Source organism: Varanus komodoensis, unplaced genomic scaffold (genome assembly GCF_004798865.1).
Source record: "Varanus komodoensis strain SLA01 unplaced genomic scaffold, ASM479886v1 scaffold77, whole genome shotgun sequence".
NCBI lineage: Eukaryota > Metazoa > Chordata > Lepidosauria > Squamata > Varanidae > Varanus > Varanus komodoensis.
The window spans coordinates 2,264,424-2,288,215 of record NW_025336442.1 but is presented as its reverse complement, the minus strand read 5'-3'; the positions used below and the strand labels follow the sequence as shown (position 1 = coordinate 2,288,215).

General features: G+C 57.6%; 1 protein-coding gene across 9 annotated transcripts in view; it reads left to right on the top strand.

The window, feature by feature from the left end:
• FNBP1 (formin binding protein 1) overlaps positions 1–23,114 on the top strand; it is a 97,806-nt gene extending 74,692 nt beyond the window's left edge. For 4 of the 9 annotated variants that reach the window (XM_044453017.1, XM_044453019.1, XM_044453021.1 and 1 more), the window contains exons 11-16: positions 4,148–4,162; positions 6,771–6,880; positions 9,407–9,539; positions 10,667–10,788; positions 11,829–11,968; positions 12,118–13,378. In XM_044453017.1, coding sequence (XP_044308952.1) covers positions 4,148–4,162; positions 6,771–6,880; positions 9,407–9,539; positions 10,667–10,788; positions 11,829–11,968; positions 12,118–12,296 — 699 coding nt within the window. In that variant the 3' untranslated portion in view covers positions 12,297–13,378. Of the gene's footprint in view, positions 1–4,147; positions 4,163–6,770; positions 6,881–9,406; positions 9,540–10,666; positions 10,789–11,828; positions 11,969–12,117; positions 13,379–16,258 lie in introns of those variants that run through there. The other 5 variants (XM_044453016.1, XM_044453022.1, XM_044453020.1 and 2 more) reach the window with 4 other exon arrangements.
• The last annotated feature ends 678 nt before the right edge of the window (positions 23,115–23,792 follow it).

The window sequence follows — 23,792 nt, the reverse complement described above, 5'->3', positions numbered from 1 at the left end:
TTGCTGGCACGTGCACCAGGAGGGCAGCCGGCAGCGGGCGTGCGTGCAGCCACAGACACCCCGAGCTGCCCTCCACGGCTGCATCCCGGCCGGAGGACTGCTTGAACCGAGCTAGGCAAGGCCCTACGTGGGACTGAGCCGTCAGCCCAGCTTCCTGCTAAGACCAGACCCTTTACCGTGCGTGTTCTGGGGGAGAGTGTTCCTGGGGAGGAAGAGGCATAAGAGGGTTCCACTGTGGTTGCCAGTTCCTTGCGGTTCGCAGTTGGAGAGGTCTTTTTTCGGGAGAATGGCAGCGAGCCGTAAAAAGGGGAGAGCACGTGATTCTTCCGTGCATCTTACTCGGCTGCGCCACCACTTGTAATATGAAAGGCTCCAGGGACAGATCAGTTCATCTCTTTATCTGAAGCGCTAATATGCAGCAACAGCAAACTTTATACTAGCAAAACAGAAGAGGAAAAAAACCCAAAACAGACCCGGAGTCTCGGAAAGGCCCTCTTGCCCGCTGTGAGTGAGCGTTCCAGTGTGTGACTTTCCAATAACACAAAGACTTGCTGGCTTCTCATGTGCTCCCGTGTGTTATTGTGGCTTGTGGCTCGTAGACCGTTCATTTGCTGCCCGCGAAAGGCTCCTTGAGACCCCGACCGGGATTTGTGCTTTTCATCAGAGCCTCGTCCGGAGGAGACTCCCAGGGCCCCGTAACCCAGCCTCCTTCCCTGGGCAAAGAGTCGCGCCATCTTTAATTGCAGAGATTCATAAGTCAGAGTGCTGCAGAGAAGCAACAGGCAGAAAAACAGCCCGCAGGACGTAATAAACTAAAGAATACAGGGAGGCATGTTTAGGTCACTGGTTCCCATGGGAGAGGTTTGAGCGAGAGCTGCTCCTGTGACTCGCCTGCTGCAGCTCTGAGCTTTGCAGGCGCACTTCCTGATGCCGCCTTTGCAGACTTAAGGTGGGGATGCCACCCAGCACCACAGAGCGCTCCTCCGAAGCTCTGAATTGCTGCTGCAGCGGGTGAGAAGCCCCACCGGGCCGTCCACCGCTGAGCGTCCCATGGAGAAGCAAGCAGCTGGCGAGCGAAAGAGCAGGAGCGCCCCGGGCTTCACGGGAGGTGGTGGAGGCCCCATCAGGGAGGGTGCTCAGGGAGAGATCGGACAGACAGCCATGTTGGACATTGCACGAGCAGAGTCAGCAGGAGCCGAGGGTCAGACTAGATGGCCCCGTAGACCCCTTCTGACTTGCTGTGTTCCCATGGGTTGCCCACTCACACTTTCTGCAGTCGGGCAGCTCTCCAAAGAGTTTGGGCTTCCTCCTGTCAGCCCTGGCCAGTATTCCCTGGCAGGAATGCTGGGAGCTTTTTCCTTTTATTATATGGGGAGTTTTTTGTTTGTATTTTCACCTTTTTAATAACTAAAATTTAAATTAGAAAGGAATGCCTGGAGTAGTCATCCAAACTATATGGAGGTCACCAGGTTGGGGACAGCAGCTTGAAACCAGTGGTGTTTCTAAACTTCTCCCTTTCGGGGGGCGCACTGTGCATCCTCTTGTCTGTTGTGGAGCCCCCGTAAGGCATTCTGGGCAGGGCAGGGCAGGCTCCGACGGGGACACCAAAAAGCCCCCGATCCCATGTGCTGCTCCACTGTGAACCCACAAGGCATGTTGCGCAATCCCTTCCCTTTCAGCCTCAGTCTCCCCATTTGTGAGGAGATGACACCCCTCGCCTTCTAGGGGGTTCTGGCAAAATTGCAGCAAGACCATGCAGGGGCAGCACCTTGGAACACTGAGGAAGTTTATTACTGAGAGTGGAACTGCATTTCGGGAAAATTCCCCTTGAGCCTTTTGACGCGAGCCTCCTTCTTAACCTGCCTCCGCAGACGTCATTTCAGCGCTCCTTCCTGGGGTCTCGAGCAAGGCTTTGTTTTAGTCGCCGTAGCACCTGGAAGCCCTCATGAGCCCCCTCAGACATCCCCCCACCCACGCAATCCCTCCCCCCCCCCCGCTCCCTGCTCCACAAAAATGCTATAGGCGCCTTCCGTCTGTCTCGGCCCCATAGCATTTGCTGAATTTACAGCAAAACGGTAGTCTTGGGGCTGGCATTTTCCCGGCCTCGGACTAGCTCTGCCTGTAGAAAGCGGTTGGGCTTTAGTGGCGTCAGCCCGTAGCGCATGCCGCATCCTCATTGTGTGCCTTCCGTAGGCTGCTTCCGTAGATGGACTGGTTCTCTCTGTGCCATGTCTGTGAAACCCACGTGGGCATGCCGGTGGCGTCTGTGCTCAAGTTCACGGGGCGGCTAGAGCCACGGGGGCAAAAGGCGAGGCCCCTGCCCTGGGCCGTTGCGAGGCCGGGGCAGGCCACCAGGGGGAGAAGAGGGAGTCGGGGGAGAGGTGGGGCGCTTGCCGTCCCCGTCTGAGGGGGATGCCCAAATTGGTGGCCGGCGGCAGCAGCGGGTGGGACTCGGCAGCCTTCTGGCCCCGTCCAGCTCCGCCAGTCTAGGATTCTAGGCCACGACACGGGTTCCAATCCTGCGCTGAGCTTCCCGGCTGTGCCTTCTGCGTTACTCCTCTGGTCTCTTGGGAGTGTGCTGAGAGACCCCCCCCCCCTTTCTCCACGCAACAGCCCTGCAAGGTTGGCTGGGCGGAGGGTCTGCGGGGCCCATCCCCAAGGCGCCCGGCGACTGCCAGGGCTGAGCTGCACTTCAGCTGGGATCTCCCAGGCCCCGGTCTGGCACGCTCACCGCTTTGCCGCCCACACCAGCCTTTCGGAGGAGCAGGCGATGGAGCTCGGAGGAGAGGAGTCCACCTTCCCTTCGCTTGGGGTGATCCAGGCCAGGGCAAATTGAGGGACTAATGCAGCGCCTGTGGATGAGGGAACGCCTGGCTGGCTTTCCTCCTGTGAGTCTAGCTCAGCCCGGCCGTTGCATTTGCGTACACAGATAGAACATGAGACGTGCGATTTCTTGCAGGCGCACGTCCCCAGGGCCTGGGCCTGGACCCTTTAAGCGTCTCACAATGCCCCGAACTGTGCTGGGCCCGTGGGGTGAACAGGGGCCAGCCGTCTCGGGACTCTTCGTACGGATGCCTTCCAAGCCTGTTCCACCTGGGAGGCGAACGAGGGACTCGCTGGCGGGCCGCTGGTCTGGAGCCCTCCAAGACGGGGAGGGTGGCGAGGCAGGGCCAGTGCTGTGTCTGGGAGGGCCGGCAGGCGAAGGCAGATCCTTCCAGTGCCTGCGCGGCCCCTCCTCACATTTCGCTCCCTGGGTTGTTTGCCCCGCAAGTCTCTTCAGATGCCTGCGATGGGCTGCAGCCAGTTTCCAGAGCGCCAGGGTGCGCTTTAACACGCTCTGGCAGGTTGGAAAAGGCATTTTTGGAGGACTTTGGGCAAAACACAACCCAAGCAGCTTCCCTGCTAGCAAGCAGCTGGTGTTTCGGAGAGAAGAGCCCCCGTCTGGGCTCTTGCTGCAGGGGGCTCCAATGCCCATGAGTTGGCCTGCTCTAGAACAGAGCGAGAAGAGAGCGTTTGTCAGAGGCATTTCCCTGGCTCTTGCCAGCAAGTCCAGCTGTCCCGGTTGCCACCTCAGGGCTGTGGCTGAAGGGGGGTCCCACTCGTGCCCCTCTGTGTCCCCAGGCAAGATGGCAGCTGGTTCGGGCTACTCTTTTGTTTTTTGGCCCTGGTGGGTCTTTTTACATAAGTTTTATTTGAGAAATTATACTCCTAAAAAAACAAAAAGAAAACTACAAACAACATCCATCATCAAAAACATCGAGCCCGCTGGGTCAGCCCCCACACCCTTCTTTTTCCATCTGTGATAACTTAAAAGCATATTTAAATCTATGCAAAGTCCCGTTTCTCCAGCCAATAATAAACAGATTCCCAAGTTTGATAGAAGTCCGTATCTTCCTTCTCCCTGGCTCGGGCTGCTTTTTGCCCCCCACCCCGCCCAGCCTCGTGAACTTCGGCACAGACACGTGAAAAGCAGTGTCCATTTTCACAAGCCACGCGAGGAGAGTGCGCATGTCTGTGTTGATGGCCGTCGTTGAGTATGACCGTGGAGGCGGTGCGCCAGAGTGCCGCTCCTTCTGACACATGCTTGTCTTTTTTTTTCTCTCCCTTTCTCTCTCTTTGCCACGCACTTCTCCGTTTTTCCGTGAAGCTTTCTCTCAAGTTGGTAAGCACCTCAGCAGCATGTTTGTCCTGCGCGCGTAAATCACACATTTTGAACTTGCCGCCTGTCCAAGCAGCCGCCGTGAAATTAACTCACGTTTTCTGTTGTCTTTTGTGTTTTTATTTTTTTGCTTTGATATTTATCAGATAACTTTGAATATGCAAGTCTGGAATCTAATGGAGGTGATCCAGGTTTAATGCATCTAATGACCTGCTAAACATTAACTCTTGATTTTAGTAGTTTAGTTTAATTATTAGGTTTAAACATTAAAAAATGGAATTGCAACCTGGGGCTGCAAAAATGTAGTCGGATTGATTCTTCCTCTGATCCTTTGCTGTGTGAAATGTGTGCAGAATAATTGGTTTTGCTTTATGGAGGCGCTTGTTGCAAAATGGAAGAAACAATGCAATAGACTCACTAAATTGCAGACAAGATCCCAGAAAATTCACATGATGGAACCTGCCCAACGTGCCCACGGCACCGCTCTTGACATCCCCTTCCCGAAATATATTCCGTTCCTTAAGCTTTTTTATGAGCCCCAACCCTACGGTAGCCATTTTGCGAGGTCCCTGCAATGTCTCACAACTCCACCTGTGCCCACCAACCCATAAAGTTTGGAGACTGACCCAGATTTGGCAACTGGCCCCTGTGACACGGAACCCTCTGAGATCTTTGCCTGCCGTACACCAGGCTGTGCCCTGATCCTTCCGGCAACTGGACACAACCCTGCACCCTTCCCAAGCCCACTGTTGGCGTTCCTCGTTTGCTAGTACGCTACATTTTTCAGCCTTACGTAATCCCTCTGTCCCACGACTAATACCTTGTAATGGAATCTGGTTAGAGGCGGTGTTAGGGGACCACCCACGTGGGCCGGGGCCTGAATCTTTCATTCGGAGTGCCAAATTTCCGGCCGTCCACGGGCTCCGAGGGTCCCCGTGTGTCGGATTCACCTCCAGCACCTCACCTGCTGCTGCTTGATGCCACTCTGAGTCTTTCTACCCAAGGTGTTTTCCTGAAATCTGCTACTCCTCCTTCACTGCCCATTTTTTAATCCTTACAAAAAGTGCTGTCCTTAGGATGGGACACAGGCCTCTAGAGACACGTGTGAATTCGCACGTGCAAAAGTGCCTCGGTGTCGCTCTGCGGACCGGAACGCTTTTTGGCACCTGGCACCGCCACTGAATCCAGTAATCCCTCACTAAAAGGGTTAACTCTATTTAATTCCAAAAGTGGGGCGGGAGGGGGCATGAAACCCCCTGCCCCGTCCCAGGTAACCCTGGCGAAGATTGCTGCAAAATGGTAAGGCAGGAAATATTCTACACGTGGGAAGCAAAGCGTTTTGCCTCCGCGTTCCTTGTTCTGGAGACTCGACATCGGGCGTCAGTCTTGCCGTCAGATTGGTAGCAGCTTCTTCAGCTGAACTGGATTCCGGGCCGCTCTGGGCTCGTTCACTGCTCTGCTCTCGGTTGGAAGGGGCGGAAAGCAACATCCATGCGATGCTTGGATAGGTGCTGGAATCACACTGAAAGTATTTGCCATCTCCTTACCTTGGGACAGCTCAACAGCGTTCTCAGGATGGTAGATTAGGATCTCTGGTAATGGTACCACGTGGGTGCCAAGGTGTCACCGAAGCTCCTTAGTGTCCCCCTCCTGATTTTTTCAGATCTTATTTCATAAGTTTTAAAATCAGATAAATACAGGGCTAAGGCTCCTTCCCAGCACCCCCTGTACTCGTCTTCCGAAACCCCACTTGTTCTGGTCTTCTCACGTCCTGGGACACATGACTTTTCTTTAACTCACCTGCTTGCCATCTGGGAAATGAGTGTCCTGCAGCTGGGCGAGCTTTTGTGAATGGGCGAGCTGCACCCCACAGCAGCCATCTTGTGAGAGCGCCCACAATGCTACCAAAAGTTCCTCATGTGCCCATCAACCCCAAAACTTTGCGCCTCCTGCAGTAGAGGAGAAACGGGGATCCCCCCACTCAGGAGTTCGGTGGGAGCACAAGTCCCTCCCGGCCTCCTGCTGGCCCATGCGTCATGCGGCGGCACTGGTCGGGCGAGAGGGCAAACCGGGCAGCGGCCGTCCGACTGCTGGTGGGCGTTTTTGTTTTTCCCCGGCTGACGGTGTGCCGTAGCTGCCCACCAGGGCCGAGGGATGCTCAAATATCAGGACCCGAAAGGGCCCACAGTCACTATCAGCCACCGCCCAGCTCAGAAGGACCAGCTGGATATGGCCTTGATTTTGCTTTTTGAGCCCCTACAAAAAACCTTACCAACCTCTTTGACCCACAGTGTTGGGATGGTTCTGTCCATCCAAGGCAACAAGGCCTCTCTCGCACCCCCCTCCCCCCCCAGAAGCCGGTGGCCATTGATCCGAGAATGAAAGGGCTGCTGTTTGTGCGTCGGACCGAGCGCAGCCTTTAATAAATCCCAGGTTAGCCAGAACAGGCCCCGCTGCGTGTGGCGAGGACAAAACCCTTCGAAGAGCCTCTCCTGCTTGCACTAGTGAGGCAGACGCACGGCCAAGCGGAACGACTGCGCTGCACTCCTGGGCTTGCATTTACACACCCGTTTCTCCTTCCCCCCTTTTGCCGGGCGCCTCCTGGCTGCAGGGTGGTGGACCAGAGGACTTCAGCAACCTCCCCCCTGAGCAGAGAAGAAAGAAACTGCAGCAGAAGGTGGACGAGCTCAACAAGGACATCCAGAAGGAGGTGGACCAAAGGTAAGACTGGCCGGAGCCCGGAGCGAAGCGTGTGACGCGGAGTGCTTTTGCGGACTGTGTCTTTCTGGAACATTCTCTTGCAGAATGTGATCCCCTTGCCTTCTCTTCTCTGTGCGTGTCTCCCCCCCCCCCCCCCTTTTCTGTGCCCCTTGGCTCTGCGCTGTGGTTGCCATCGTTGATTTTTGGGAATGCTTTTGGGCAAAGATGCTTGTAGAATGCATTTTTACAGAATGCTATTGCCTCTGTGTGTGTGTGAAAGAGAAGAGAGAGAGAGAGACTGTAGTTTGGCTGGCAAGGGTCAAAAGGACCGTTCACAGTGGTGTGGAGGTCCCTCTTGAAGAGCGGGCTCCCATGGAGACCAACCTTCTAGCTGTGCCATCCGCAAGAGTCCAGAAGCTCAGGCCACGGGTCAGTCCAGCCCTGGGAGTTTTCATACCCACCAGGAGCAGCTGCCAGTAAAGAAAATTGTTCTGATTGCCTGTTTGAGACTAACTCACCAAAACACACAGCAGGAAACAAGACCTTCTTACGGGGGTTGAGGCCTTGCTGACAAAGCCCGAAACAATCAGGACCAGGATTTCCAAGCTGGACCAGGATTGCCGAAGCCCCGCGGCTTGGCTCAATCGGTGCGCCCTCCTGGTGGCTCCTGCAAGCTCAGAGTGGCTGCCTGTTGTGCTTGGCATCGTGGCGGCTGCTGCCCCGAGCTCCTGGCTGCTGCCGATTAGCCAGGCGCTGCTCCTCCTGAGCTTTGGGCTGTTCCTGAAACTGTCCCTCTCCTCCCCGTGGGCATTCCAGGAAGGAGATCCCGTCTTCTGCGTGTATCTGTGTGTGTTAATTGTGCGCAGCTCAGGAATTCCTTGAGCACGAGGAGTCATCCGCCATCCCGGAGTCTCATCGGATGGGCGAATGAATGGGTGCATTCGGCTGCGAACATCGTCCTCTCTCTTCACCTCCTGCAAGCAGAATATATTGACGTGCTTTAGCGTCATGCCTGCCCTGACTTCCTCCCCCTGCGCTTCCCCAGCCCTTGTGAGATAAAATAGGTCAGGGGGTCCCAACCGTGAAATCCCCCTTGCGGGGGATTGCATTGCATTGCAGGAGTTCGCAAGAGATGTAAGAAGAGCTGCAGCCCTCAGGGCACGAAAGCTTACCAACATGTCTCCAAATGGCCCCCTCAGCCCCCGCCCCCACGGACGCCCCAGGGATTCGCAAGAGGACAAAGCGTTCCCATTGTCTCCAGCTGGTCCGTGGGATTTATTCAGGGCAAGACTCTGGGGGAGCCGCAGTGATTCCGCCTTAATCTTCTCCAGCCCGGGGCCAAATCTAAGCTCCCTGGGAGCCCTGCACCCCCCCCCCCCCCCCGGCCATGTATGCTTTTACCATAGTCTCATGCATGTTTTTAATGCATGTGATGCGCCCAGCAGGGTCGGTATCTGGGTAGTTGAGAAACATGATAGACATTTTTTTAAGATTAATTATTCCTGGCAATCAAATCTGGAAACAGGCTGCTATTTTTTGGCTTGGGCACCCTCGGATCGCAGCGCCGGGAGCACCTGAAGTGGAACGCAGCCCCCAGCCAAACGAGGTTGCGCACCCCTGCGCTGCGGGAACCGGTCGGCGCGGAGCTCCATTTGAGCTTTCTGCACCGGCCGATAAATGAGAAGGTGCTCGAGCCAGTAGACGTTCCCACGCGACTGGAAAGAGGTGTGCGGTGCGGCAGGGGCGCGCACCCCCTCCCCGCACGGTTCTTGGAGAAGCTCTCACGGGCTGGGGGCAGGGCCCAAGATACCACACCCCCGGTGGGTGGCTGGGGGGGCCATCAGAGGAGCCCCCACGGGCCAGACCTCCGCCACCAGGCCTGCGGTTCTGCACCCCACGCCGCAAACCGCCTCTCTCCTGCCTTGCCGCCGCTCGGTGCAGGCAGCCGCCTCCATGTTCCGGTTTCGGCGCCTGCAGCTCTGCAAAGCAGCCGGTGGTCGTAGGCCACACGGGTGCCTGGCACTCCCAGCATGACAGGAAAGCGCCGAAGGCTGCTGCAAATTTGCCGCTCCTGCGGCAGACCAGGAACAGCACCGTTCTGGTCCAGGGGATGCTCCTGTGGCCAGCGAAAAGCGTCTGGCCGCGGTCAGAAATTCCCGGCCGCCCCGTCCTCTCTTACGGGAAGGCCTTACTCGAGGTCGGCCACCAGCCCCGGCTCTGGAGACTCCCACACCCGACGATTGGGTGAAAAACATGGGAGCCCCCCATCACCAGAGGACTTCAGGAGGATCCCAAAGAGGCCGGAGAAGCGAGGGCGGGTGGCGCGACCATGGTGGGGGCCCCATTACGCAGAGAAGAGCTCCCACTCCAGTATTGTCAGCCTGGGGGGTCAGTATTGCAGGGCTGGGGGGGAGTCTCTGCTTGTCGGGGGGAGCTTTCCTTGCATCCTCGCCCGTGGAAGCGCTCTCTGCGAGGTGTTGGGGGACACGCTAGTGGAGGGGGAGCCTCGCACAGCCGTGACTCACCCCCTGCCCCCGTGCCCTGCAGGGATGCCTTGACGAAGATGAAGGACGTGTACATCAAGAACCCACAGATGGGCGACGCGGCCAGCGTGGACCACAAGCTGGCCGAGCTCGAGCACAACCTCGAGAAGCTGCGGCAGGAGGCGCGGAAGTTTGAGGTACGGGGCGAATTGCTGGTGCGAGGAGCTCGGCACCCGGGTCAGCAGGCCTGGGCATCCAGCAAGGCCCCTAGGAAGGGGCCCCAGGGCAGGCGCAGCTGGCTGGTTGCCCACCGGGCCCTGCTTTTGGCCCAGGCAAGGTGGCGGGGAGGAGCAGAGCAAGCCACCCCCCCGTCTGACAGGCAAGCAAGTGAGGGCGTGATGAGGAAGAGGAGGCAGGGTGAGGGCCCTCGCTGGCCAGGGTGCAGGCTGGCGGGAAGAAGGCGGCCCCCTGCAGCCCTGCACTGCTCCCCCAGGAGGGTTCTGTGCAGCGCTCCTGTGCTGACGGCGAGGCTGCCCCTCACGCAGGGGGCACGGCCGGGCGTGGAAGGGTGGGCGTGCGTCCGGGACCGCTGGGTCTTTGCACCCCAAGGGGCATTCCCGCCCGGGGGGAGTGAAAAATCAGGCATCTGTCGCTCACTGGCACGGAGAGGGGCAAGGCAAGGATCGGCAGCGGTGGTGGGCAAGGCGTCTCCGGTGGGACGGCGGCTGCGGCCTGGGAAAGGCGGCCGGCCCACGTGAACGTCCCAGGCCAGTCCGTGGGATGCAGGGGGGGATCGGAGGCTCTCCCGCCCCCCGGAGGAAAGTCACTTTATGAGCCTCACTTGGGAGAAGGCAGGGAGAGCGGCTGGGGGTTCCGGAGCGGTTGCCCAGCCCGGCTGGGGAAGACTGGTGGGGCAGGTAGAGAAAGGTGGAGCATGCAGGGAAGGGCAGATGAAACGTGGCCGGCCCCGGATTCAGGAGGCCATTGGCCACGGCGCTGCACCGGTTACCCCCCTCGGCGGGGCTCCCCTCTTGCTGCCATTGCACAGCAAACCTCATCATCCAGCCTCATCAAAAACTGTTCAGCCTTGGCCACGCAAGGCACCAGAGAGCTTCACTGGGCACCTCAGCAGCAGCATGGGCCAGGTGATGGGGGCAACATGCTTGGGAAAGGGGTTTGTCCATTTGGGGACCACCACTGAAAAGGCCCTGCCCCTCGTTGCCACCCACCACGCAAGAGGAGGAACCTCGGGGGGGACCTGTGGGTTCAAGGGTCCTGAAAGTTCTCCAGTGCAGGACGACTCCCTTCTCCCCTTCCACTGCAGGGCTGGCTCACCGAAGTGGAAGGCCGGCTGCCTGCACGGCCCGAGACGATGCGCCGCCAGAGCGGGATGTACGACCCGCAGAACACCTTGACCGTCAACAACTGTGCCCAGGACCGCGAGAGGTACAGTTTGTGTGAGTGCCGTCCGTTCCAACAGCCGGCGCCTCCAAAACGCCCGGCATCCCTCCGACACTCCCCAGTAAGGTGTGGAGACGGCGGCACAATTTCTGCACCACCAGAATTCCGTTCACTTAGTGAGGACAAGCCGGGGGGCTGCCCAGAACCCCTGGAGCTCAGCGGATTAGGGGCTCCCCATGCTGGAGAAGAGGATCCCCAAAGGATCGCTCTGGGCGGTGGTTGGTTCCAGCCCGTATCCTGCTGCTCAGTCCCGCAAAGGCCCCCAGAGCAGCTCACTGGGATCCATAAAGTGTCAGCTACTGCCTGGAGGCTGATGATCTGAAAGGCCTGGCACAAAAAGCTCCCTAGCTCTTGGGAGGGAGGAGGAAAGCACATCACCCAGGTCCTCATTTCCGTGTTCTAAAATGAGTTCTTTCCGGCACAGAAGGGAGATGAGAGCCCGCTGTGGCTGCCTTTCTCCAGGCGGGAGGCCCCCACCATGGCGGCTATCCTGTGAGGGCCACTGCCAGGGAGCCTGGTTTAAGGAAGCGTGACACACGGCCGGAAATCCCTCCAGTCCTTCCTGGAGCCCATCCCTGCCTCGGCCCACAAAATATTCTTGGCAAAACACACTTCTGCGGCAGCACCGGGACCTGGCAGGGTTCCCCCAGGCCGCGCAGAAAGCAGCTGTGCCCAGCAAGCCCCTCCTGCAGCCGTCCGTGGCGGGGGCGCCATGCACACTCACCATCCCTCCACAGAGTCCCCTGGCAAGCCGCGCGAGGTGTCCGCCCTGCAGGAGCGGCTGCTCACCGAGAGGCGGAGCCGGGTGCAGGCCTCCTCTGGGCCAGTGGCAGCAGGGCCCCTCCAGGCCCTCGGGACGCCACACGGAGAGGCAGGGCTGTGGGGAGAGGGCACCTTGCAAGAGAAGGGCCCCCCTCATGGGGGGCCCGACCTTGGGCAGCAGGCAGCTCGCCGCGCTCTCCCTCCTGCGGCCCCTTCGCCCCCCGGCCTGTTGCTTTAGTTGCTGTGTCTCTTTCTGTTTTGAGCAGTCCGGATGGCAGTTACACAGAGGAGGCGAGCCAGGAGAGTGAGGCCAAGGTGCCCGCGCCGGAGTTCGATGACGAGTTCGACGACGAGGAGCCACTGCCCACCATCGGAACATGCAAGGCCCTGTACACCTTCGAAGGTACGGGCGGGGCAGGATGCGGCCCTTTTGCAGTCTCCCCCTGCCCAGGGGACGTGCGGACGGGGCAGTCTGTGGGCACCGTGTCTCAGCCGACAGAAACGGCTCCCGGGGGAGCCTGCCCCTGACCTGCCGTGCTTTCCGTCCCACAGGCCAAAATGAAGGAACGATTTCTGTAACGGAAGGAGAGACCCTGTTCGTCATCGAGGAAGATAAAGGGGACGGCTGGACGCGGATCCGGAGGAACGAGGATGAGGAGGGCTATGTCCCCACCTCCTATGTTGAAGTCTTTTTGGAGAAGAATGTCAAAGGTGCCATGACTTACATTTAATTTTCCTTGCCTGGCGAAGCTCGTGCTTCTGCGGGGACACGTGGCCTGCTGTGGACACCTTGCGTCCTTCTGCCGTGGGCTCAGAGAGGGCCGGAAGGGGTTGTGCGGCTCCTCCTGAGGAGCAGGCGTCGGAGGCTCAGGCGTGGCAAAGCCCGGTCCCGAGAGGCGGTCTGGCGGGGCCGCACTGGTCCTGGGGGCTGTGTGCAGGCCGCAAACAAACCCCTCCCGCCTTCTGGGGCTGCGCCGAGAGAGGAAAGGGAAGGCGCAAGAGCGCAGCTCGTGGCGCCCCGCTGAGGGCAGGACGTGGGGCTGGTTGCGGAGAGGTCCGTCCGCCGGCTCTGGTGGGGGCCGCTTCCCGGGAACCTTGTCAGGATCGCAGCCTTAACGAGTATTTCCACGTGTGTCTTTCGTAGGTAGGACAGTGGTGTGCGTTTGTCGTTTCCGTAGCATCTCGACCGTAGTCCGCGCTCGGTTGCAGGCTCTGGACTTAGCCAGCGTGTTGGTGCTAGAGCCAGGGACCGTTTCCCCAAGGCCAAGGGCTTCGCTTGCTGAGTCTTCCTCCCCCTGATTTTGGGTGATCCCCTCCCCCCACATGCCACAGATCCCCAAGGTCAGGGCTGATGGGATGGCCACAAGGAGGACGGGATGGTTGGCCTCGGGTGTATCTGGGTCAGCCCCAGGCGTCCTGAGGTTCGGGGCTAGGAGGAGGCTGGTGTGCACCTGAGATCACAGTATGCCTAGCATTTGGTTTCCAGGGCAGAATTAAGCATCAGTATTTATTTTTCACTCACAAGTTTCTAGCCCTCATGGGTTGGAAGTGGCTTGAAGAGTCAGTTGGCTAAGTTGGAAGCAGAATGCTGGAGCGATGCAGGCTAACTGCAAGAAATCGAGGTGGCCACAGAGTGCTCGTCTGTCCTTCCTGGCCAGCAGAGGCACAATTTCGGCATAGCATGTTTAGAGAACTGAAGGGTGCCATTCCCTGCCCAGAAAGGCTGGGAGCCTGATGTTTGCCCAAGCCACTTTCCAGGGTGGCGTTTTCCATCCCATTGCAAGAGCTGCCCACTTCCAAAATCCAAGCAAAGGCCTCGTGCGGGGGGGAGGGGGGGGCTTGTGGGCTTTGAAGCATTTCATCCTGCCAAAAAGCTAAGCGTTTCCCGTTTTTAAACAATTCTTCTGCGAGGGCAAAATACCAAGCTGCCTTGGGAAGTTGCTGGAGGGGGTTTTCTTCCAGTCCACAGCCACAGGAGAAGATTGTGTGGGCGCCCCTTCTCGGATGTGCCAGGGCTCCTTGGAATGTGCCCCAGGAGGCTTTCCACGTGTGTGGATGTGGGAGGTCCTCAGCAGATGCCCGGGGGTTCTCCAGCAGGCCAGGTCAGGCCGGGCCTGGCAAGCTCTGTAGCGGTAGGAAGCCTGCAAACGTCTGGTCCCACCGACCACACGCATGAATTGACAGCTGGCAGAGAAGTGGGGCCTCCTCAGCTGTGCTGTTTTGAAGTCACCAGCATGTCTCTAGTCCTCATGACTGACGGTGGCTTGATCACCTGGCGAAGCTTCAGAAAGGTAGGTTGGATGAGGAGATTTTCAGTGCATTCCTCGGACAGGAAGGAACTTTGCCTGGGGGTTCCCGGTAGATGGGGCCTGCCATCCGTTTAAGGGGTTTCGGTGCTCCTGCCACATCCCCCTCAGTTTTAGCTGTGCCATGCCATTTCTTGGGGCTGCCTGGACTCTTGCCCAGAAAACCCCGTCCGTTGAGGAAAGTGGGGACAAGCGCCGTCCTTCCTTCCTTCCTTCCTTCCTTCCTTCCTTCCTTCCTTCCGTCCGTCCGTCCGTCCGTCCGTCCGTCCGTCCGTCCTCCTTTTGTCCCATGTTCTAGATCTGCGTTTGGTGGTCAGAGCGCATGGGACAGGGAGGGCTCGCTGGAGGCCTGGTTCCGCCAAAGGGGCTTGTTGTGCCCTGGACGGGCGGGATCGCAGGCCAGAGCCCCGGAAACCACGCCAGTGCCCCCAGTCTGCCTCCCGCACAAGGACAGACCCTCGCCCGACCGCGGGGCTGCCCCTCCTCTCCCACAGGGCACGTCAGCCTGTGCCTCGGTGCCTGGCCCCCCGCGCAGCGTCTCTTCTGCCTGCCAGTGTGCCCCCGGCCAGCCCCACAGGCATGGGCCTCAGGGCCGGCAAGGGGTGGAGGGCTTTTGCCCTGCCCAGGCCTGAGGCCACCCGACTGGAAACCACTCTGAGGAGCAGGTGCTCGGCTCAAGCACAGGAGCATGCGGCCCCACCTGGGACTTTGCCCTCTCACTGGCCTCGCAGGATCGGGCCCAGAGTTTATGTCGGTGTGGTCAAGTGCACCAGCGGCAGGGAACTTCTGGCCGCCTCCTTCCCCAGGCCGCCCCTCCGGCCCCAGGGAGAAGGCCATGCAGGGTGTTAGAAGGCCTTTCTGGAACGGAGCGGGCTGCGGGCACACTGGGGAGAACCCCCAAGTCAGAACCCTTCCTCCCGGGAGGCAGACTCGGGACCAGGCCCAGAGCCCAGCGAAAGAGCAACCTGGGAGGAAAGGGTGCAGAATCAGCCCTTTCTCTGGCTGATTCTCTTAGCGAACGCACAGCCCCCTTGCAAGAGGCCAAGGAGGTGGACGCAGGTGTGGCAGCGCGTCTTGGCCAAGAGAGCCGCATCCTGCCCAGAGCGGGGGCTTTTCCCACCTCGGTGGCAAGTGTGGCGCTTTGGTCCCTTCTCTCCTCGCTAGAAGGGGCAGAAACCAGAGCGCCGCCTGCTCCATCACGGCTGGCGGGCTTTCCTCGCCCAGTCCCATGCCCACTCTTACACACTGCCGGTCCACTTTGAGATTCAGGGTCACCGGAACAAGATTTTAAGGTTTGCCAAAACATTTTTTAGAAGTACTTCATGTGCAACGTAACGGCAGTTATTTTTTTAATTGGTTGTATAGATTATCTATAGTTTGCATATCACTACCTGCCATGGAATTGTGACTTGAAACTGCATTGATCGTACCTGGCGAGATCGCTGCCTTTGTCTTCTCTCGTGTGCATCCACGAACTCTCCTGTGCGCCCCTTGTGCTCCCTCGGCTTGAACTGGCCGACGCCATCAAAGCCCCGTTTGTGGTGCTGAAGCTCTTTCTCTCTGTGTGTTTCCCATTTTGCCTGCTCTCAGAATCGGCGGTGTAGGAAACACCACCATCGAGGCTGAGGTTTGTTCACTCTAGAACCACTTTCCCGTTTACCCACGGGGGCTTCCCCTGTTAGATGTACTGCTTTCCCAGCCTGTAATAAAAGTAAACTGTTTTATTTTCTCATGCTTGTGGGGTTTTCTTTAAGCAGCCATGGAGCGACTGCACTGGCTTTTGGCGTAGATGCTGAATGTTGGTGCCTTTGCTCGAGACCAAAGCGGCGGTGCTGCCCTGTAGGTTCGCCACCAGCTTCCGCGTAGAAGAGCCCGCTTTCAAGCCGCTTTGGGGTGCAGGGAGCAGAGGCAAAACAGACGTTTTGCTGCCTTCTCGTTCCTTCCTGCTACGATAATTCACTCTGGTGCTTGCTTTGGGATTTTACTGTGGGGCGGCTTTTACTCCCTCGCTGCCAATAACAGTCTGATGGCCGGAGTTTTCAATCCTGCAGAGAATTCTCTAGGTGCATTTACATAATTTGTGGTTAAGAAATGGGTCCTCCCATCGAAAGGGCACAGCAGGTTCCTTTTTATCGGGGGTCCACAACTTTCTGTGGAGTGTGGGGCACCACCTTTCTCCTTCCGGGGCGGCATGGGGGGTCTCCCAAAGCGTCTTCCTACAGTCCAGTCCCACTTAGTGCCTGGGGGCAGGGGAGTGGGGCTGTGCCGTCCCTCCGGGAGCCCTGGGGGTGTTGAGTGCCCCCACACACCTCCCCAGACCACCCCGACGCAGTGCCTAACAGATCTCCCTCTCTCCTTTCTCTCTCTGTGTGTGTGCTCTTTTTTAGATTCCTAAAAGTGCTGGTGGCTGGGACAAGAGCCTCGGGGCGAGCGGGCACAAGAGGAGGAACACTGGTCTGGTTTTTTGTTTTGGCTTTTTCCTTCCCCGGTTTTGTTTCCAAGCACCTCTTTTTGACAGGGGGGTTGCTGCACAAGGCACCCCCGCTCCTCTGGCCCAGCGTGGAGCCAGCCTTGGTGGAGCGAGGAGCAGCGTAAGGCGCCAGTCCCACATCATCACTCGGTTGCTTGCTAAGCTCTCCCCGGCATGGCACCTGCTGCCTCAGACTAACCCGCCGCCCTTTCCCCTCCCTACATCGTCGTTCGCGTAGGGTGCAACGCCGGAACAGACACCCATGCCTTCCATTCTGCCCCGTGGCCTCTCCAGAAAAGGGAGACTGGGCGCCTCCTTGGGGAAGCCGGCCACTCTTCCTCACAGCCCTTCCAGCTCAGTTATTCTTGCCAGTTTTCCGACAGGAAAAATGAGGCTGAAAGAGCGGCTGGCCAGCCAGTGCCTTCATAGCCAAGGTGGGACGTTGAGCAAGCGGCAGACACAGCCGTCCGTGGCCAGCCTGCCCCGACCCCCGACCTCTCTCTCGCTCGCTCTGCACGGAAGGTGGGCGGACATGGAACCTGTGGGCCAGCTGAGGCTCTCCACATTTCCCCCCAGAGTGCCCCGCTCACGTGCCTACAAGTTAACGTCTTTTTCAAATGCACACCTATGTCCCTTTAGGAAAAATGTGGATTTTTCCTGGCCAAAAAGTTTGCATCTTTTCATTTCCTGCACCTGCAGACAAGTAAGGTCAAGTGTACAAATGGCGAGTCTAAAAGGAAAGCTGTCTGCACAGAACCTGGAACCCGAGGCAGGGATGGTCCACGAAGCTTAAAGCACAGGCGCACGGCTTCGAGGCCCTGCGGAGATAGTACTTTCCCACAGGCAGCCTGCAAGCAAAAGCATGTTTTTAAAAATGGCAAAATAAAGCAGAAATCAGAAGGAAGGAACTTGGTGGGTGCTGGGAGAGGTGCTTGAGGCCTGTTGCTGAGACCCTGTTGTTAAGGGAACAGCCGCTCTGACCGTGGGGAGGAGCCAGTGGAAGGGCCAGTCCTTCAGAAATCTCACCTTGGCTAAGAAGACACTTGCTAGCCCATCGGCAAGCAGAGTGCCCTGGCTCAGCCACCCAGCAGCATGAAAACGGTGCTCGCTCGTAGGGTTCCCACCACACACGTGCTGAGCTGATGCAAGTGCCTAACCGTAATAAACTGCAAAAATACATCAGCATAGTAGTAGGATCCATAAATAGTTCCATCTATTTCCAAACAGAACATTTGTGCTAGTTGCTGCTTCTCGGTGCCCCCTGCCCAGTGGGTGTATTGAGCACGCACACCTGTGTATTATTTGTGTGGAGCCCCTGGCGAAGTTCGGGCAACACAACGCACCTTCCAGGGCTGACTAGACGGTGGGTCGTTGGTAAACCACAGGTTAGCATGTTGTCTGAACCCAGTCACCACATCCAGTGGCTTTCCTCCCAGCGAAGTGCAGAAGGATCCGCACTCGCGCCAGAACAGGCTCCATCATCCACCACCTTGTGGCTGGCCAGCTCTCAGGCGTTCTGTAGTTTCGGCCTGCACTGGGCCGTCTGCCGCCTCGACCGGCCGTGGCGTGCCCCGGTGCCTGGCTGCCTCTGCCTCGTGCTCAGCAGTGGAGTGGGGCAGAATCCCCACTTTAAAAGCAAAAATCAGTGGCAAAACAGGGCTTTGGAAGAGCAAAGTAGCGACAGAAAGTACGTGTGCTGAGGTGGCGAACAGCAGGTGTTACCTGTTGAAACAGGCCGTCTCTTCTTTTTGCTGCCTCGTGGCTGCTGCAGGGCCCCCGGGATAGCACCCCCCCCTCCAAACTCTGGAAGCTCCTTTCGCCTAATGTGTGTTGGAGATGAAACCTCTGGGGACGTACAGTTTGCATCGGTGCATGCTGACCTTTTGACCGGGGTATTTTTGAAAAGACCCTACAGTTCCCGGGACCCTCTCGCCATAAAAGAGGCGCTGGTCCTTCCTCCGAGGCGTTCAGAGGCCCTGCCACTTTTCCTTGCGTCCAGGTAGCCATTTTTCCCTCTTCCATTTTGCCTGGGTTTGCACCCAGTGCCTGGGGCTGGTTGGAGAGCGCCAGCAGGCCCTCTCCAAAACTGGAGCCGGTCACCCCTGGCCTTGCCGGAAGGGCTTGGACAGCTGGCCGGGCAGCCCTCGCAGAGGCCTCGCCGAGTGCCCCCGAATGCCGTCCGTCCCCCCGCATGGCCAGAAAGACGCCTGCTCTTGGCCCGTGGCCTGTTCTCCGCAGACCTCCGTTTCCGCCGCCTCTCCGCTCGCATGCTCGCCCTGCTGCCTTGCCTGCATCCACCTGCCTTTTTAAGGTGCTCCATTTAATCTCACCGCTGCCGTTTTTAATGTCTTTGGTTCCTTCTTTTAGCACCTCAAGACCTCCCCTCTCCTTCTGCATGCTCTCTCTGCACGCTGTTGCATTTTACTTCTCTGGCTTTTCCGACCCTGCCCTGCCCTGCCCGCCCCGCCCGGCCATCTCAGCCAAGTTGCACTCTGATCCCCCCCCCGCCCACCTGCCCGGTCTCCGTTGCAACACAGCCACCCCCTCCCCCACTCAGGTCTGCCTCAGAATCTCATTTTGGGGACCCGTGTTGTCGATGAAAGGGGAATCTGTCTTGTGGGGGAGCCCCTCGCGAGAGGAGACGGCAGCACTGCTGAAAGCTGCACTGCTGGGCATCGTTGCTTCGGGGGGTGGCTTGCCATGGGGCCTCCGGACCTCCCAGACATCCGCTGTTCTCCAGTCAAGTGGACCAGAGCATGACCCCTCGTTTCGACAGCAGCTGACAGAGCAGCACCAGGAGTCCGGCCAGTCTTTACATACTCTACCCTGGAAGGCCTAAATAGCTGTGCTGAAGAAGCCTCAGTTCTCCACCAAAGGGCCGGGATGGATTTGGGTCAGTGCGTGCGCTTCGGCCACGCAATTGTCCCCAATTGTGAAGAGATCGCTGCCTTGCCGCGTCACCTGAGCCACCTGCCTGCACCAGAGGCAGCAGGAAAAAAGTGCCACCTGTGTGGGCCAGCTCAGAGAGAGAGAGAGAGAGAGAGAGAGAGAGAGAGAGAGAGAGAGAGAGACTGCTTGCCTAAGGGACACACGGCCCCTCTGAAGACGGCAGGAGTCGAAGAATATCAATATCCTTTATCAAACCCAGCCCAGCATATGTCACCCTGGACGGCCATGTGCCAAGCCGGGAGAGGGGCTCTGCGCAGAGGCAGGGCGACGAGCTTGGCGTGCAGCTCGTCCCAGGCGCGATCCCTGCCAAATCCACAGGGCAGCCTGTCTAGCTGAGGGGGGCAGAACCGCCAACCCCGGCTGAGGTCTGGCCTTCTGCGGCTCCCAAATGCGTCTCCTCTCCCTCTGCCACCCTCTTTCCGTCCGTTGCCAGCCATGTGGCGCTTTCCTGGTCTTTGTGCAGAGTTTCCCCCATTCTAAGAAGACTTCCCTAAAGTCTCATTTTAAGCTAGAAGTGGCTGGCGTTTGTGGCTTTGTTTTTTGCTTCTGCCCCTAAGCTGGGAGGTTCTGCACCCTCGGGGGAATTAATCCCGGGCGGGAGGGACAGATGCCATGGGAGGCAGCACTCTGCGTTCCTGAAAGGGGTGACTTCCGTGGTTCCCAGGTCAGCGCAGGTGAGCTCGCTCAGGGGCCCCCTCCCCGGTGACGAGAGCACTGCTGCGGCCCAGCCTTCGCTGGCCGCCCCCGGGATGCGTGGCGAAGGGCTCTTCGGACACGGCCTCCAGGGACGGCCTCCGCAGCTGCAGGTGCGGCGATGGGACACAGTTGCGCAGGCATCCCACTGGCTCCCCTGGGGCATTTCTTGGACAGCTGCCAGCCACAAAAGCCGGCGTGAGACTTCGTGGAGGCTTCCGTTTGGCCGCTGTGAAAAGCAGACCCCAGGAGGGCCTTTCCTCTGGGTGGGTTCCCATTCGGGGAGTGTTTTCCCACAGACATGACCACTGGCTAAAACGGTGCTGCCGGCTCTCCGAATCTTGGGGACCGCAAGGCCGCTTTTCTGCCTCCCTGTAAATTAAGGAGCCCTTGCAGTGCTGCAGGGAAAGCAGAAATGGGGCGGCAGAGCCCTTGTCTGCGCTGCAGCTGGCCATAAATGCCACCGCAGCAGGGTGGAACGCAGCCGAGAGCGTCCACTACCCCGATGGGGCGATGCAGGACGGAGCCCGCAAATGCCTTTGGCCCCAGCTGTGCTCCTCGCAGGGGGCCTGCTAGGTCTGCACCTGTGCAGCAGTCTCCACCCTGGGGACAGCTTGGCTTTTTCAGCTCGGCTGCCGTGCGAGGGGCAGCTTTCCAGCAGCAGTCCCCCAGCCCTCTTCCCCACCACGAGGCAACTATGCTTGCAAAAAAACCCCGTCACAGGAGGTGGGGGGATTTCTCCAAAAACAACCCCCCACGCATGTTAATTGCGATCAGTAGGAACAATCCCAACCCCTTCCATGGATGCCGATGGGAAAATGCTGCTCCTGCCCCTCCTTTTAAGTGCCTGGCAACTCCCTGGTCCACTGAGCAATCGTGCTTTGTCCCGGTTTTATGGCAAACTGAACTGCCGTCAGAGGGGAGCAAGGAGGTGCCTCCTCCAAGCCGACCCAGATGGAGCCCAGACCTTCTCTAGGCCGGATTTACGAGCAGAAACGCCCTCAAGTGCCGCCCTCCCTGCCCCGTGACGGGCCTCGGGGTTCCTGCCCCGCTCCACCCGGTGGCCACGAGCCTCCCGCCCCAAGGAGGGCTGCAGCCACAGCCCATCGTTCCCCGTTTTGGAGATCAGTGCAGCTCCGAAGGGCAAGAAGTCGAAGTGAATAAGGAGACCACGGGGTTGCGTGCTGCCTCTTTGTTTTGGTTTTTGTGATGTTTCCACTTATGGTTGCGATGACAAAACAGGAACTGGCTTTTCTCCCTTCCTTTTCATTGTTGGTTTGTTTGATGTCACTGCTGTATGACTAAGAGAGAGGTCTGCTTGTTGATATACATATAATATATATAAATAAATATATTTAAGCTAGGTGGACAGTATATTATTGTCACCCTACCAGGAACGTCCAAATGACTGCAGCGTCCACACAGCTTTTTTGCAAGGAAGGTCGAATCCTGCCTGCTCCTCACGACTTAGGACTGTGGAGAAACAGGTCCTAGGAGTTTTTAAAAGCTGATGCTTTCTTGGTACATCCTTCTCGCTTTGAAGAACACACTGACAAAAACGGCATTTGGGAAAAGTTACTTCCTTTCCCAGAAGTCCACATTTTCCAGGAAACCAAAGCGCAGAGGCACGGTGCCCATTGAGCCGGGTGCTTTGGCGGAGGACAGCCGGGGGTGTGCGATAGATGGGAACATTTCTGAGAGCAAGCAGCCCCGGTGCTCTTCTTCCAGGCTGGTGTGAAGTCTGAAAAATGCGTCACAGCTTGAATGAGGGAAAAGCCAGCGGTGGGTGCAGGGCCCGGACATGCCTTGAGTGTTTGGGAAAGCGAGTGCTGCCCATTCATGGAACGCCGTTAAGATGGGCTGAGAGACGCTTGTTTCCCAGACGGCTGGTTGGTAGGACTGTATGAAAAGTCCTTTACTCAAGAGCCAAAGTCCGCAGCAGAGGTCAGCTCAATGGCACAAAACCCAAACGGTGGTGGTGCCAGGCGGCATCCCCTCTTTTGACCTTGTGCCAGCCTCCTAGTTAAAGGCAGCAATCCACGAAAATTTCTAAGGAAATGCAATGAAAAGCAGCTGGGGTGGCACCAAGAGCACTTTGGGTCCCACTGGAGTCCCCTCGAGACCCCGCAGTTTTATGTGTGTCTCATTTGGGGTTAAAAACTGAACTGATGCAGGTTAATTACTGGGGGACAGCAGCTTGCGGGGGGTGGGGGGCTGGGGAACTGCCTTTGACTGGTCCAGCGTGCATGTGCAAAGCATAGGCAGAGGGAACACACCTGCGGGAGCTCCTGGATTCTTGCGTCTTCATTCAAGAGGTGCTCCCTTCCCAGAGCATCTCCTCCCTGCCAGTGCTGCAGCCTAGGCAGAGAAGTTTCACGCCACCATCCCTGTGAGCAGCCAAGTGGATCGCATCATGGATGGCTCCTGCAAAAGTCCGGAGACGTGTGCCACTGTTTCCCTGCTTCAGAATAATCTCCAAGACCTATAAACAGGTTTCCAGAGTGTCTTCAATAAACACGGAGAAGCTCCATCTCCGCTTAGGAGTATGCACAGAGCTCCAGGAAGGAGCCTCACAAGTTTAGGGTACATTGATGCCATAAGCAGTTTCTAAAAACTCTACGACTTTCTCACAATCCTACTGAGGAGGGGGAGAAAAAAAAAATGATCCTTGCCTCTAAATTCTACCCAATACTTTGTTTCCTATGTCTAACACCTGTTCTTAATATCTGTAAATAGAACAAGAGAAAAGAAACATATTTACTGAAAAGTTGTGTTTTAATGCTGAATATTTTTCGTAAGTTTTGTGACATAGACTCACTCCATCTCTCCCTTTCATGCTTGAAGTGTCAAAAGGTTTTTTTAAGAAAACAAGATAAGCCAAATTATATTTTAACATATAACATTGAGCACTTTTTCTCTTTTCTTGTCCCCTGCCCCCTGCAAGGAGGAGGAATGATTTCTATGGATTTAGGCACTGGATTCCTTTTATCTAGGTTTTGCTGGCATCTTCATGTATGTCCATGCGTATGGTTTCATAGTTCAGAAGGTGTAAAGGTTCTAGTGTTTTGACACATTTGTTTCTGGCAACAGAATTCTATCAAATAAAGTGCTTCCATTTGAAAGCAAGTAAAGCTCTTGTTTAATGGTGATTATTTAAAAAAAAAATCATTATACAGTATTTTCAAGCAGTGACTCTGCACTGAGGATGCTTCCGGACAAAGACATCTAGGTGTGCAGAAGTGGAGAGGACTGGACGTAATTTTGTGACGCTCCTGGCAGCGGCATCCCAGCACCTGGTGAAGCCAAAGGCAAACGGGATGCTGCTTTTAGCGTTTGAGGCATCAGAAGATCTGCAGCCTCAGCTGCCCGAAACAGGCTTTGGGCTGCAGAGATCACTGGCGAGCTGCCAGATGTGAAACAAAGACATCAGTCTGTTCCACAGGACAAGCTCTGCCTGGAAGAAGCGTGGCCGAGATGAAACTGGGAGTCCAAGGCTGAAAGGCACGCCTCCTCCGCATTTTTCACCATGCCCACTACGAGGAGGGTCTTATTCGGAAGGTCTGCCCTGTGGCTCTGGGCTTGCTCCGTAACAGCCTGGCAGAACAGGCAAGAAGCGTAGCATAGTGGCGCTGGAAGGGGTCAGGATGGCCCTTGGGTGGAGGCCCCGCTAGCGCAGGACACCCATGCACCCCAGCTGCGTTCAGGCTGAATGCCCCACTGTCCCATGGCTTCCCCCAGTGGGGGATGAAGGGGCTGGCCCTGCGGCAAGGGGCCCGTGTCCGGCGCCAGGTCGCAGGACCTGCCTTCCT